Source organism: Aplysia californica, unplaced genomic scaffold (assembly GCF_000002075.1).
Source record: "Aplysia californica isolate F4 #8 unplaced genomic scaffold, AplCal3.0 scaffold00022, whole genome shotgun sequence".
In the NCBI taxonomy this organism is placed as follows: domain Eukaryota; kingdom Metazoa; phylum Mollusca; class Gastropoda; order Aplysiida; family Aplysiidae; genus Aplysia; species Aplysia californica.
In genome coordinates, this window is record NW_004797292.1 from 2312042 (window position 1) to 2326862 (window position 14821).

At 41.0% G+C, this 14821-nt stretch overlaps 1 protein-coding gene across 2 annotated transcripts in view; it reads left to right on the forward strand.

Moving 5' to 3' along the window:
* The first annotated feature begins 2030 nt into the window (after positions 1-2030).
* Positions 2031-14821, forward strand: part of LOC101846626 (transcriptional coactivator YAP1) — a 35541-nt gene continuing 22750 nt past the window's right edge. The window contains exon 1 of one of the 2 annotated variants that reach the window (XM_005090846.3): positions 2031-2713. In XM_005090846.3, the coding sequence (XP_005090903.1) occupies positions 2259-2713 (455 nt within the window). In that variant the 5' untranslated portion in view covers positions 2031-2258. The remainder of the gene's footprint in view (positions 2714-14821) is intronic. The other variant, XM_005090845.3, reaches the window with a different exon arrangement.

Consider the following 14821-nt stretch of genomic DNA (forward strand, 5'->3'; position numbering starts at 1 on the left):
CCCCCCCCCACAACACACACACACACACAAAAACCAACAACCCCAAAACAAAACAAAAACACACAAAAAAAAGGGTAAAGGGTTCAATATCGATTTTAAAACAGATAATGAGTTTTAGGAACTTAACTTCCGTCTCCGATATACAATGATCTAATCTAAGTCAATTTGGGTCAAAAGCTAGGAAACTCTACAAATGCAGCCGGAGCTCAACGGGCGCCCCACGGCTCCCCCCCCCCCCCTGCTGTTTGGGGTTTGAACCACGGCCGTTCGCTCGATCCATAGCTCTGTATCATACCAACAGGGCTAACGGAGCGTCTAAACATTCTATACCCTCATCAATTATTATCCTGTTATATCATTTATTGGGACCAGCGACCCCCCCCACCCCTCCAACTTCCACTAACATAAGACGTATAAAATAGGCGTAGGCCTAGCTGACTGATACATGAAACCGGTATTTGTTCTCTCAATCCCCCCCCCCCCCCAAAAAACACAACAAAAACAACAACACAACAAATAAACAAAACAAAACAACAACAACAAAAAAACCACCAGAAAACTCAAAGAACATGAATCAACAAACAAACGAAAAACCCAACAACCAACCAACAAACAAAAAACAAACAAATAAACAAACATACAAACAAACAAACATCACAGATCCATTTGGCCATAAATAAGCCTGTCGTCAGATAATATCTTCCAGGGTTACGCTCGCGACAAAAAATAATACGACGGTACCGCGGGTCGATTAATTTAATTTGGAAATATTTAATATTAATTTCTCTGGTAGACTATCGATAAATTAAGTGGTTACTTGATGTACCCTGGTCAGCTAAGGTACGTGGGCTTCCCCGCAAAACAAAAACAAGTATCTGGGACTCGGCGAAATAGCCTATAATTCATTTAAATTAATACATTTTAGGCGATGTATACTATCTCTCTACCTTATGTATAGCATAAAAATAAGTAGTTTGGTAAGTTTTACGGCTAGCAAATGTAAGGTCATCATTTGCAATGCTATTTTAGCATCCATAATATCATATTATGTAAATATATAGGCCTATCTATTATAAACATGATGCATATAAGGTATTTAACCTATATAGATCTACATGTAGTTTACAAATTATGCCCCATCATTTTTCCCCACACGTTTATTAAGTTATACAAGAGAGAGAGAGAGAGAGAGAGAGAGAGAGAGAGAGAGAGAGAGAGAGAGAGAGAGAGAGAGAGAGAGAGAGAGAGAGAGAGAGAGAAGGGGGGGGGGCGACATAGGGGCTCCATTCATTCATACTTTTCCCCTCTAGGCCTACTCATTCTTCGCGGGCCACTACTTCTTCGTTGGCCGACTTCAAGTAGATCTAGTAGTACTTGGCCCAGTCACAGAAATTAAAAAAGAACGAGGAAAGGGAAAGTTGGGATATAATGTGGTGAACACTATCGCTCTGGCCTTTCGACCCCTTGACCGACCCGACGAGTAGGACAACGACAGAAGAAGCCACACCCACCGTCCGAGCTTTGTCGACGGACAACGAAGTTCACCCATGACATTTGATTGACAGCATTGCCCATTGAACCCAGTCACGCAAATTCCCATATTTGGAGAGAAGGCAGGTAAGGTCCCGTTGTTGATGGGAACCTACAATGGAGAGCAGGGAACACTCGAATTCATCTGTTTTGAAAGTAAACTGTCTTGAGTCTATTTATTTCCACTAAAACTTTGAGCATGTCAGTGGTCAGGTTTAACAAACACTCTTGAAAGAAGAAACAAATTTCACCTCTGAAACGACTGTGTTCCGAATGAAGCTTTCCTGACGTCATTACACATGAGGGCACTTTCAAATTTATACGCGACTATGGGTGAAACAGCTGTGTTATTTATCGCATAAAAGTCATTCAGTTATTCTTATCTGACATCTGATTATTTCTAAAATATAAAAATGTGTCCTTAGTACTGCAAATGAATTAAATACTGAGTTTGAGTTTAACATAAATATCAAAGGTAAATAGAACTATTTCTTGTATCGGACGTCTGCACCTGTTACATCGGCGGAAATCAGTCTGGGAGATAAACTATTTTTTCGTGTCTAACTTTGCCAACGGAGTGTTCCCGACTCCAATAAGTAACGAACTTGAGGATTTTTATGGTGTTGTTTTCGAAATATTGTGAGTTTTGTGCTTATTCTGGTGGTGGACATTCAAGTCTTCTCCTTTTTCGTGGGGCTGTGTGAGGAGGAACGAGAAAACCCGTCAAAATGTCGCAAGATCGGACTGGGCCGATCGTTCACGTCCGGGAAAATAGCGACACAGAGCTTGAGGCCTTGTTCAACATAGCAATGAACCCACAGCTGGCATCAGAGACGAACAAATCAGTCCCGTTACGAATGAGGAACCTTCCTGCTTCCTTTTTTCGCCCTCCCGAACCCCCGAAACAGAATATGCAGCAACAGATGGGGGTAAATGCGAGCAAAGACGGCCATAGTCCAGCAGACGCACCCGTTTTCCACGGGGCAGTGAATTCATCGGTGAACATTGCACACATGAGGGCTCATTCATCACCTGCCAGTTTACAACAAAATCTTAGCGCAGCCCCTCCACCCCCGCCCACATCTCATGTCCGACAGCATAGTTATGACCTGCTGGATGAACAACCTTTGCCAGCCGGATGGGATATGGCAAAAACTCCACAGGGTCAGAGGTATTATCTGAAGTAAGTCAAACTCAAAACTGTGTTGGTACACAGGCTTAGAAACTCTCGTTTAGGAACACACATCATTGATTGAGTCTGAGTGAACGTGTAGTGTAGATTCTAGTCTAGAGATTGCCCTCTCCAGTGGCCAGTGGCTCACAACTCTGATCATGTAGTCTGTAGTACACAGTAATGTTCAATTCCTTCACTTTTGTGAATGAACAAGATGTAGGGATCTAGAATCTAGTAGATCTAGATTCTAGATCTAGATCTACCTCTAATAATAATCGAAGTGTATACAGACCCGGTAAGCTGGAACAAAGTCACGAAGTATACAGACCCGGTAGGGGAACTCTTTTGGTCATGTCAGAAAGTTTCAGCGCCCAGACCCGGTAGTGTGTGTGTGTGTGTGTGTGAGAGAGAGAGAGCAGGGGGAAGTGCTAGCAAAATGTATATGACATGCCCCAGGCCCCAGTTGACAGGAGGGAACGAGAGAAAGATGAGAAATAAGTGGGGAGAAAGAGACAAAGAAAAAGAGAATGCGAGCGATACACAGAGACAGAGGGGAGAGAGAGAGGGTGACTGCTTGATTGAAATTATGATATTGTTGTTTTCTTCAAATTGTGATTCCTCCAACTCCAAAAACGGAGGAAAAACGATCGTTCATCAAAAAGACATCCGGAATCTTCATTTTGATCTAGATCTAGATCTAGGCTAACCTCGAAACTAGATCAATGATTTCTGTCTGTCTAGATCTAGAGGCCATAGATCTAGAAGAACCTAGATCTAGATCTAGGTCTACCCTGAGCCAAGAGGGGGCTGAAATCACAAAAGAGTTCCCCTACCGGGTCTGTATACTTTGTGACTTTGTTCCCGGTTACCGGGTCTGTATACACTCCCAATAAAAATAGACTAGATCTAGATCTAGATCTGGATTCTAGATCTCTAGAATCTAGATCTGTCTAGTCTAGTAATATTAATATTATGATAATATAATTCTAGTTAATAGTATAGCATAGAACATGCCTATACTTTACTTTATCTGTCCAGGTCAATGATTCTTTAAAAAGTTAAAAACCCAAATCAGTGATTTGTTAGACTAATCTATTCAATTCCATGGGCCATGAGTATGAGAAGGAATCAAATGTGTCGCCATTTTCTTTTGTCTGAGAATGGGATGGGCAGCAATTGGCAATTCACTTGAACTGAATCACTTTCATTTACATGAAGCTGCAGCCAGCACCTAGCACACCTTTGTGATTGGCCCAAATATAGATGACATATTTCCACTATTTATTTTTGTCGTTTTTCGGCGCTTTCCTCGCCTGGTGACTAGATCTAGATCTCACTGGTGGGACTGCTTTGTCGCTTAGCGCGCAAGGGGCTATGTGGCTAGATTTCATCATTGACCGCTTGGGCTGTGTGTGTGTGCAAATTTAAGAAGATAAATTTATGGCAGGAGAATTGCTGAGATTGTAAAAGACAACACAAATTGTTATTAATACCAAAGAAAACATGGCTGGATCTAGTCAACATACTGGCAAGGGAAACCCAAGAGTCTTGGGCTTGGGGGAAACCCCGGAAGACAACAAAAATAGATGGCGGAAATACGTCATCTGGGCCTATTTGGGCCTATCACAGAGAATAGGTGCTCGCTGTAGCTTCATGTCTTTCCTTCTAGTAGTTTGGCTGTGCCTTTGTTAACATGGTCTGCTGGTGAAGGTGTCTTTTCTATTCAACTACTTGTTTCTAGTTTTGGGTCTAGATCTTGGTCTTAGTGCAGCTTAAAAGTTCCAGAGCTCTACTCTAGTATCTAGATCTAGCGACGGGTTTCCTCCATTTAGCCCCTTTGCTACCTACGTCATGAAATTGCATATTTTTTTACGCTATGCCGTACCATCTACGTCACGGAAGTTTGCAAAATTTGCCGCTCCTGGTTGCCTGTATGACGTTACAATGGTACGTCACGCTAATAACCAGGCTCTAATTCTTCTGGACGGAGTTTTAGCCTCAACAGCTACGTAGATTTGTATTCGGAAATAAGGGAAGCGCATCGGTACCAAATTCGCTAGTATTACTTTACTGAGCACTAGGCTTGCAAGCAATCGATAAACACAGATCTAGACTTGCGGACGGCTGTATGCTCTTGTAAAACGTAAACATTGAAATTACTTTAAATAGATCAAATAAATGCACTTTTAAAAATAGATTTGCAGGTTATTCGAAATGATGAGTGAGATGGGAGGAAATAAAATAAGAAAAGTGAGAAAAGTGACAATCGAAGACTCGGGTGTCTGAAATTAGTTGTCTTGTCATGAGTGCACAAGATCTAGGTCTAGACACCTAGACCGCTTGTCCTAAAACTGAGACTTTAGGCTGCTGTCTTGGGAAACAAGCTCAGCTGAAAATCAGTGCTGACAGTAGCAAGGTATACCCCTTGGCAACGAAAGGGGAAAAAAACTGCTATTTATTGACTGAGGGAGAATTTCGAAACGAGCGACCAATATGAAATAGAGTAGAAGAGGGTTAGAGGGTAAGGATTGGGGTAAGACTAACGGTAAGGGTAGAGGTTTGGTCAGGGTTAGGGTTAGATTAGGTCTTTTAAACTTTATTGCTTTTGTTGGGGTGGTCACTCGTTACGGAAGCCCTTCAGACTGAAAGCTGTACACAGTAAAATTTTAAAAACTTTCACGCCCACATGTCGACGCACTGCTTTTGAGGGCAATTTTGCTGTGTTTTTTTGCTGCGAAACACGTGGCCTACTTAAATCATTTCAAATCAATTGTTTTCGTGAAAATGAAATATCAAATCTTTTCCAAAACATCAAATTATGGTGAACAAGTAGAGGGAGGCACCCCCTGAAACCCCCAGATGGTTTTTTCCCCTCTCTAACCTTTTGGCTCAACATCTTTCATGCCCTTTAAAGAAAACATTTCTCTGTGTATTTTGCTTAAGAAAAAAAAAGGGTTAGAGCTAATTACAGGCATAAAAAATGTACATTTTTTCAGTTTCCACAGACTCTCAAGCTAAGAAAATAACTCAACTTTGGCTGCCATTTTCTCACAAATTTTTCCTCTGAAACCGGGCAACCCCCACCTCTTTTATTTTAATCACAAATATCTTGAATTGTATCCAAATTTAAAAACAAAAAATTTTCATCAGAAGCGAGGCAAACGGACAGGCTTTTACCAATAACTAACTCCATATGCCCCAAAATTGACGAGCGCCTGATTCCGCCGCGTCATGACACATGAATATGTGCTTTACAATCGTAATTTTTAAAAAATTACCCCAGCTGACGGTACAACATTCTGAAACCTCAACTTCGTGGGAAATATACAGTGCAATCTGCCATTTTATAGGCGCTAAAACTCTAAACATACTGACAAGAGAAATCTTCATGTTTAATCCGATGTCCAGAGGGTACTTTTATTTTCACTAACAGATTTCAGATAACGTCCCGAAAAGAATCAAGATAGTACAAGCAAGAACTTTTTTTTACTCCCATCAGCGTCAGAGCAGCTTTCAAAAGGCTGCCATGCCCCCTCATTTTAATTAGTGCCAAAAATTCTACTTAGATTCTCTTAAATGTTTTTTCTCGAACGAGGATGTTTTTTAAATATATTGACAGTACCCCAAGTGTTCAAGATGTGCTCAACTGATGTCAGTTTAGAAACACACTGAATTAGTATGTACAGTAATACAATGGAACTCTGATTTGAAGAAATCGGCTGGCCTGACGTTCAATTACGTTGAATCTGAGTGATCGTTCTATCAAATATAGTAATGTATTAAAGGGAAGCAAGAAGCGGCAAGTGGTACCCTGAAATGCCTTTTTTTCCCCGTTTTCAACTCTTTTCAATCAAAAGTAGGTTGCAAATGAGAGGCATTTTCGTTATTTGATGCCATACCGAAGCAATGCTGGGAAATTCCAGGATAATACACTGTATGAACTGTGCAAAAGGGCTGATTTGTTCAAATGCACGCCTGCGTCACCTATCATCTATGACATATTGTTTGCCAAACAGGTTGCGTTGCTGTGTAGAGCCTATGACAAAGTTTGATTCTGCAAACTAGCATGCAATTCTTACGTAGATATCTATGTCAAGACTGGCGTGTATATCATTGTAGTATAGTTCAGTAGACGGGGGGGGGGGGGATGACTGCAACATGTTTGTTTGTATCTCCACTGACATTCTCTCCTCCCAGACACTTGCACAGTCCTTTTGTTGAATTTGAGTTTGTTGAATCAGAGTTTTACTGTAAAAAAAAGCCTAAGCCTAGAAATATTTTTTTTTTTTACGCTAGAAATATAAAAAAACATAACCCAGGACATGGCATTCCAGTCAAATTGGGGAAGGATGGCAGCTTCCTAGTGTCTTGTCTCCCTGCCTAGGGAAATGGAGTGATTTTCTCACCACCTGCTGGATATGGGAAGGGGGGGGGGGACTCTTATAATGTATAGACATGTTACATCTTGGACAGGGGAATTTTAGGGAAGGTAGGGTCTAGAACGCCTGTGCTATCCTAGTCTTTCTAATAATGGCACATGATGTCAATCTTACTTATCCATTGCCACCAGTGCTTGCATGTCAAAGGACCTCTGTTGGACCAATTAAAAATATGGGAAGAACTTTTTTCTCAGCTCGCTGTACGATCTAGAAGGTTTGAGCTGATGGAACCAAACTTGGGAAGTTTTTTTGTAGATAAGAACTAGCAGAGCAGTTTCTCCGTCTTGAACAGGTCAAAACGTTCAGAAGGAAGGAAATTTCTCTTTTCGGTTGAGCAGGTGTCCATTTCTGTATGTTCATTGTGAAATATGAGGAAATTTGAAAAGCAGTGTTTTACCATTTGTTAAAACTATTATGTTACGCAAAAAACTGAAAATGTAAGGGACTGGTACATAAATTTCAGTTTATTAAATATAAATGGTTTTAAGTGAAGGAAAGTAACTCTGAAAAAAAAACCCAAACAGTTAGAGAATATGCCATCCTCTCCTTACTAGACCCCCTAGATTTAAAAAACATTTTTCCTTGTTTACCCTATGGAGTTCGAAGACCTGTTTGATTTGCAGCGTAGTTTCTAGAACCAATTGTAACTGTAAATGAAGGTAACGGTCTGTGTGTTAATAGTGTTGATAGGGGCGTTGAACTCATAATACAGATTCACCATTTTTGTTTGTTGTGTGTAGGGAAGTGTGTATTGTGTTAAACGTAGGCAGATGGGGAAATCATATCGTGTAGGCCACCTGGGACTGGTTAAATTATTACTGGATGTTGCCTGTTGAAAGGATCAAATTTGCCCATGGAAAGGAGCAAATTTAAAAAAAATTTAAATAAATAACTTATCATTCTGACTGCTGAAATTTGGGGGTAAACAGGTTATGGGGTCTTTTTATTCGATGCAAGTCAAAAATGCACTCTTTACAACATTGTACTAATTTGCTCAATCGTCAATTATATGAAGTAAAGCCAACCACATTAATTAGCTTGGCCACTTGGGGGTCAAAATTTCTATATATGGCTCCCACCTACTTACGTACGCTGCCCCTTATTTTAATACCTGGAAAATGTTTGTTTTATTATAAAATGAGAAGGGGAAGAATAGGCATTTAGAAAATGGAGTTGTAAAGAGGGGGGTTGTTTTTTGTTTGGGGGAGAAGGCTGGGAAGCGTGCATTGGACGAAGTCTTTAGAATGCTATTGTAAAGTGGTGTGATCTGAATATTAATAGATTATTTTACGAAGCCTAATGGTTTTTTGATTGTTCAAAGAAAACGGTTTGGACAATTTTTTTCAGTAGTATAGTATTTATGCACCTGTTCTCATGTAATGTTAGGCAAACTACTTTAAAGGTACTAATTGGGTTACCATACATTTGTATTATTGTCATAAGTGCCTAATATCACTATTTGTTTAACTTTTGTTTGAAAAAGAATTAAAATGTTGTTCAATAGTATGTCAACATTGGGGTTTGTCAATATGACAAGGTCTGTTCTAGAAGTCTATTCTGTGAAATCTAACATTTTTATATTACAAGCAGTAAGTTTTGTACTCATAATAACAAAAATATATTTTCTATTCAACATAACAACCAGATCTATTGATCTCTGCGCACATTTCCATTTGATGTAGCCAGCGGTCAATCATAGTGACCGAGTCTGATACTGCTGGGTGGAAGTGTTCTGTCTGCAAAGTATTTAAGTAAAGAAAATTTTCTTATTTTTCAGCATAGTTTATATCATCTTTTTAGTGTGAAATATCTTCTGAATTGTGCTCATTCTTTACTTCAAGCGACTCCAGCAATCTGTGCACTGAATTTGTCCTTGCTCTATTATTGTTTATGTCCTGTTGTTGTTATTTTTGTCAGTGCAACAGAACCAGCTGCGGAGAAGAAAACAAAGATTAACAAGTCACGTCCTCCTATTACATGTATTACTTTATTTTTAAACATTTACCCTGGTATTATTTATTTAATTATTTATTTTTACCAGTAGGGAGGGGGGGGGGGTATAAAAGTATCTAATGAACACTACGGATGAGTGATGATGGTTGGCGCTGTCCCTGTCTTTCAATCATTAGTTCGTTGGGGGGGTGCTTTGGTGTGGTTTCCTTCTTCTTTCCTATCAAACATCTATCGTCTTTATCTCCCCTCCTTCTTTGTGTTCGTTACTGTCTTGTAACTCCTCTAGTAAAGTATTCGGCTCTTATATGACCTTATTGTTTTGCAAGTGCCGTAAAACTCTTACTAAAACTAAACCTATTCTCTCTGTTATTTCTGTCCCGTCTGTCTTGCATTTTCCTTGCTCTACATGACCGTTATTGTGTCGATGTGCATCTGTGTACTCCAAACAAGTGGTTGGCTGGTGGGTGCTCTGATGTGGTTTGCTTATTCTTTTCCTATAAAAAAAAATCTATCATCTTTATCTCTTTCTTTTTTTGTGTTTGTTACTCTCTTGTAACACCTCTGATCTTTGGCACTTTCGTGACCTTATTGTGTTGCAAGTGGCGTAAAACCTCTACTAGACAGAACTAAACCCAGATGAGAACGGTTTGATGGCTCCGTCAGTCTTTTTTACGTATGCACGTAGCTGTCTGGTTTGCTCTTGGAAAAAGAACAACCTTTGTGCCACTTAATGTGGTAGCGACCTGTAGCGGGTGGTTGAAGGGCACCATTGGTGGTAGATTCTACTTCTGTATATTCCCTCTGTGGTTTCTGCCTGCCTGTCTTGTTTTTTTTTTTCCCTCCCAGCACTAAATGACCGTCATTGTGCCGATGTGGGTCTCTTCACTTAAAAAACAACAACAACCCATTACAAACAAAACAAGCCAAAAGTTAACTAACTGTCATATAGACTTGATTGGCTCGGGGTTTTTTTCGTGTTTTTTTTTTTCTTGTGGCAGATGCACCATAATGACATTGATCAGTACAATCCTACAGATGGCTCCATTGGGTGGTTGGCGGGTGCTCTGGTATGGTTTTCTCCTCTGTCAAACATCTATCCGACCTGATCTCTCCCCTTTTTCTTTTTTTCGTGTGTGTGTGGTTGTTTACTCTTTAGTAACACTTCTAATCTCCGACACTTATATGACGTTACTGTATTGCAAGTGCCGTAGAACTCTTACACTAATTTAACTGAACTAAAACTCTCCTCCTGTTGTTTTTGTTTGTTTGTGTGTGTGTTACTCTCTAGCAACACCTCTAATCTTCAGCACTTGTATGACGTTTCTGTGTTGCTTGTGCCGTAAAACTCAACTTAGTAGGTGGTTGGCGGGTGCTCTGGTGTGGTTTGCTCCTTCTTTCCCATAAAAATCTATCATCTCTATCTCCCCTCTTTCTTTTTTATGTTTGTTACTCTCTTGTAACACCTCTAATCTTGGGCACTTGTATGCCCGTATTGTCTTGCAAGTGCTGTAAAACTGTTGCTAAAAACTAAAAACTCAACTTACTAAAACTTAAAAAGATGGCTCCTGTTACAGTTTTTAAAAAAACTCACACTCACACAACGGGGAAAAAAAACAACAACTAAGGGAACGATCTGCTGTCGCTTGGCGCGTATACATGTGTTGCTAGTGCCGTAAAACCCAACTTACTGAAACTTAAAAAGATTGCTCCAGTTACAGTTTTAGAAAACAAAACCCAACACAAAAAAAACAACCTAAGGGAACGATCTGCTGTCGGCCCCCCTGCAACACGGCGACTCGCGCGCTGATGCAAAAGCACATTAGGTACTCGCACACGCGCTTGCTTGGCGCGCATACATAATTTACATGTTGTACTCATGTTCGCTCACTCACACTACCCCCGCCCTCTCCCTCCCTTCCACTCCCACGCGCCGGCGTGTAGTAGAATGGAGCACGTTGAACGAGTAGAGAGTGAGCTAAGCCCTTCTGTTTTCAGCGAGTGAGCCAGTGTAAAGTTTCTGTTGCTGTTGTGTAAAGGAAGTGACCTGGTGGCACTTACTTTTCTGACCTATTTGTGCTGCAAAAAGCCACAAAAATCTCACTTAGTGGGTGGTTGGCGGGTGCTCGGGTGTGGTTTGCTCCTTCTTTCCTATAAAAAAATATCCTCTCTATCTCCCTTTCTTTTTTATTTGTTACTCTCTTGTAACACCTCTAATCTTCGGCACTTATATGATGACCTTATTGTGTTGCAAGTGCCGAAAAAGTGGCGACTAAAACTAAACTAAAATCTCACTTATTAGAAATTTGTTTAAAGTCGGGGGGGGGGGGGGGGGGGGGGAGAGTGTCTTCCTGTAAGAATGGAGTCCTAGGGTAACACATCTCGGGGGGAGGGGGGGTTCCCTGTGTGTCGATGACAGTGTTTTAACCCTATCCGTACGTCGTGTTTTACTATCGTATCCATACGGCGTGGGGAACTGTGCCACTACTTTTCAAAGAGGAAATTTACTCGTTAATCCGATCGGTAGGCCTACGCTTTGAATAAGCAGTCTGTCAAAATGATTTTCTGAGAAATACTGAAAGTTTCAAATAGATCTTCGCACTAGAAGTATTCTATAATGTGACGAATACAACCCCGGGGGTACAAAATATCCCCAGGGCGTCCGGATAGGGTTAAGTTATAATGCCCACGTTGCTCAATATATTATATGTGCTACGTAGCGTTAATAAATTTGAAAAGTAATAGCATGCACACCGGCATGATCTTGTAATGCTCTCGGCTATAACCTATACCTGTATCTGATTATTATCTGTCGGCTCGTGGTTGGTGGGTTGTTGGTGGGTCCTACCTTTTTGGGTTTTTTCTTTTTTGTTGTTGTTGGTTTGTTGTTGCTGTCTTTGTTTGTTTTGTTTTGTTTTTTGTCTGTCTCTCCCTTCCTCCTTCCCTCCCCCCCTTTCTCTCTCTCTCTCTCTCTGTCTCTCTCTCTCTCTCTCTCTCTCTCTCGTTCCCGTCTGTTGTACTTTTTACCAACACAAATAAATGATTGTTGTTGTGACTATGTCGTGCTTCTTTTTTGCTCCAAGCCCTGTGGGTGGTTGGAGGATGCTCTGCTGTGCGTTTCCTCTTTCTTTTTCCTATCAAAAGCTACCGTCCTGTTCTCTCCTCCTTTTTTGTGTTGGCTATGGTTACTCCTTGTAACTTCCAGTCTTGGGCACTTGTATGCCTTTATTTCTTTGCAAGTGCCGTAAAACTCTTTCTAAAACTAAATCCAAGACATTTATTTCTCTATAATGAGGTCAGTGTAACGGTGATGCAACTATTAACTCTCTTTGTTCTGGTTTCTAACCCAGCTCTAAAAAGGAGCACAGCTTGGGCAGTCCCCAACCGTTTCCCCAAAGAACCACCCCCTTAACGGTGTGGTTTGCTCCTTCTGTCCTATAAAAAAAAATCTATCTTCTGTATCTCCCCTCCTTCTTTTGTTTGTGTTTGTTACTCTTTTGTAACAACACTTCTAATCATCGGCACTTATATGACCTTATTGTGTTGCAAGTGCCGTGTGTAAAACTCCTACTAAAACTAAAGCGAAAACTTACCTTTCCCTAACACTAAACAATTGTTATTATGTCGATGTGCTTTAAAAACATTTTTTTACTCAGAGGCCATGGCTGCCGACACGACACCCCTCTGTTACCTTTTTTTTTTTTTTTACCTCGTCTATGGCATGGCATGGGGGACCTGGCTGGCTTTTCTTTCACTTTCATTACAACGTCCTGCACAATATGTATTCTGAACGTAGTGAGTCAGCGCAGAATATCGACATTCATTCATCATTCTGATTCAATGTGTTCACGAAAGCAAGGTTGATCCCAATGCTGGTTATAAAGCGGAAATGTGGGTGGTTGGCGGGTGCCCTGGTGTGGTTTGCTTCTTCTTTCCTATCAAACATCTAACGTCCCCATCTCCCCTTCTTCTTTTTTATGTTTGTTGCTCTCTTGTAACACCTCTAATCTTTGGGTGCTCATATGACCTTATGCAGTTGCGAGCGCCGTAAAACCTCTACTAAAACTAGAAACCTAAAAAAGCGGAAATGCTGGTTATCGTATTGTGGGTGCTGTAGTGTGGTTTTGCTCCTTCGTTCAAACATCTGTTGTTTTCGTCCTTATCCTTCCTTTTCTTCGTCGCGTGTTTTCCTCTAGCAGCACCTCTAATTTGTTGCAATTCTATGACTTCATGATTGTGCTGCAAGTGCCGTAAGACTCGTATCAAAACTAAAACTCCGAGTGCTGGGTTTGTTGACCTCCTTTGCTACCCGCCCTATAAAAAATCTCCAAAAGCTTTGTACGTATGTAAAATAGATAAAGTAAAAAAGAAAGAAAACGATGATGTTGCACTACACGGAGTACTCACTGTGCACGGCGCAAATCTAGAAGATTGGTCTGAGAACTAATTTCCTTTTGATGTATGGTGGTGCATACGACTGACAATAAGAGGGGCAAGTAAGATAATTATACCCACGTATGTGTTGTATTGGGTTAGAATTTTACTTCCTTTTTGAAGGCGGAGGACTTGAGTTCAATTCCCGGGTTGGGAAGTTAAAGAGTATCTGTGTCTGCTAGAATGTGGTTGACCGCGACAGCCATGGTTGATTCATCTTAGTCCTAGATTAGACGAAGTGTGTCGATTTGGAGAGGGGGGGGGGGGCGTTGAACAATTACAGGTTTAACGAGATGTCACTTCAGTCACCCAGTTCAGCTAGTAATGTTTAATCATGAGGTAGAGCGATAACGTTTCCATCCAAGTTGTAGTGGCTTCAGTAGAGTGCACGTGTGGGTGGTTGGTGCTCGGTTGTGGTTTGCTTCTTCTTTCCTGTGAAACATCACATCTGTCTTAGCGCTCATATGACCTTCTGCGGTTGCGAGCGCCGTAAAACTCTCTACTAATTAAAAAAAAAAACATCTATCGTCCTTATCTCCCCTTCTTCTTTTTTTATGTTTAATTGTTTGTTACTCTCTTGTAACACCTCTAATCTTCTGGCACCCATATGACCTTCTGCAGTCGCGAGCGCCGTAAAACCTCTACTAAAACTAACAAAGAAAAAAAAAAAAGAGAGCATGTGGGCGGTGGGAGGGCACTATTGGCAAGTTCTACCTCTCCACCCCCACCTCCGTTGTTTCTGTCTGTCTAGTTTCTCCCCATCGAACCTGTTTTATCGGCCACTCGTAGAAGACACTTACATGTACGAATGGCCTATTTCCGCCCCCGCCTGCGTTTTTAAAAAACATTATATTGGCACTGTAGAAGGCGACCACCTGTCTCTTAGATTATACATCGATGTGCGTCTTCTATTGACTCAGAACTCAAAATAACCAAACAAGAAGGGTGCCCCGCTTCTTCGTGTTTTCAAACAGGCATTGACCCTGGCGCTCATATATTATGTCCTTATGCAGTTGCAAGCGCCGTAAAACTCTTACTCAACAAAAACTAAAACTTAAAAAGGCTTTAGCTCAATGTTTAGGGGTTTAGATAACATACACAAAGGTGTAAACCGACGTCTGTGGTTTAGCGGGCGGGCGCTCGCTTGGCTAAATTTGCTGTCACACGCAGGAGACCTGAGTTCGATTCTCGAGTGTCTCGGTCTTCCTGTTGTATCCCTCTCAGCTCGGGTTGGCCTTGACTGGTAGCAAATGTGAAACATTTGCGAAAAGAGAAAAGGGCGAGGTGCAAGGGG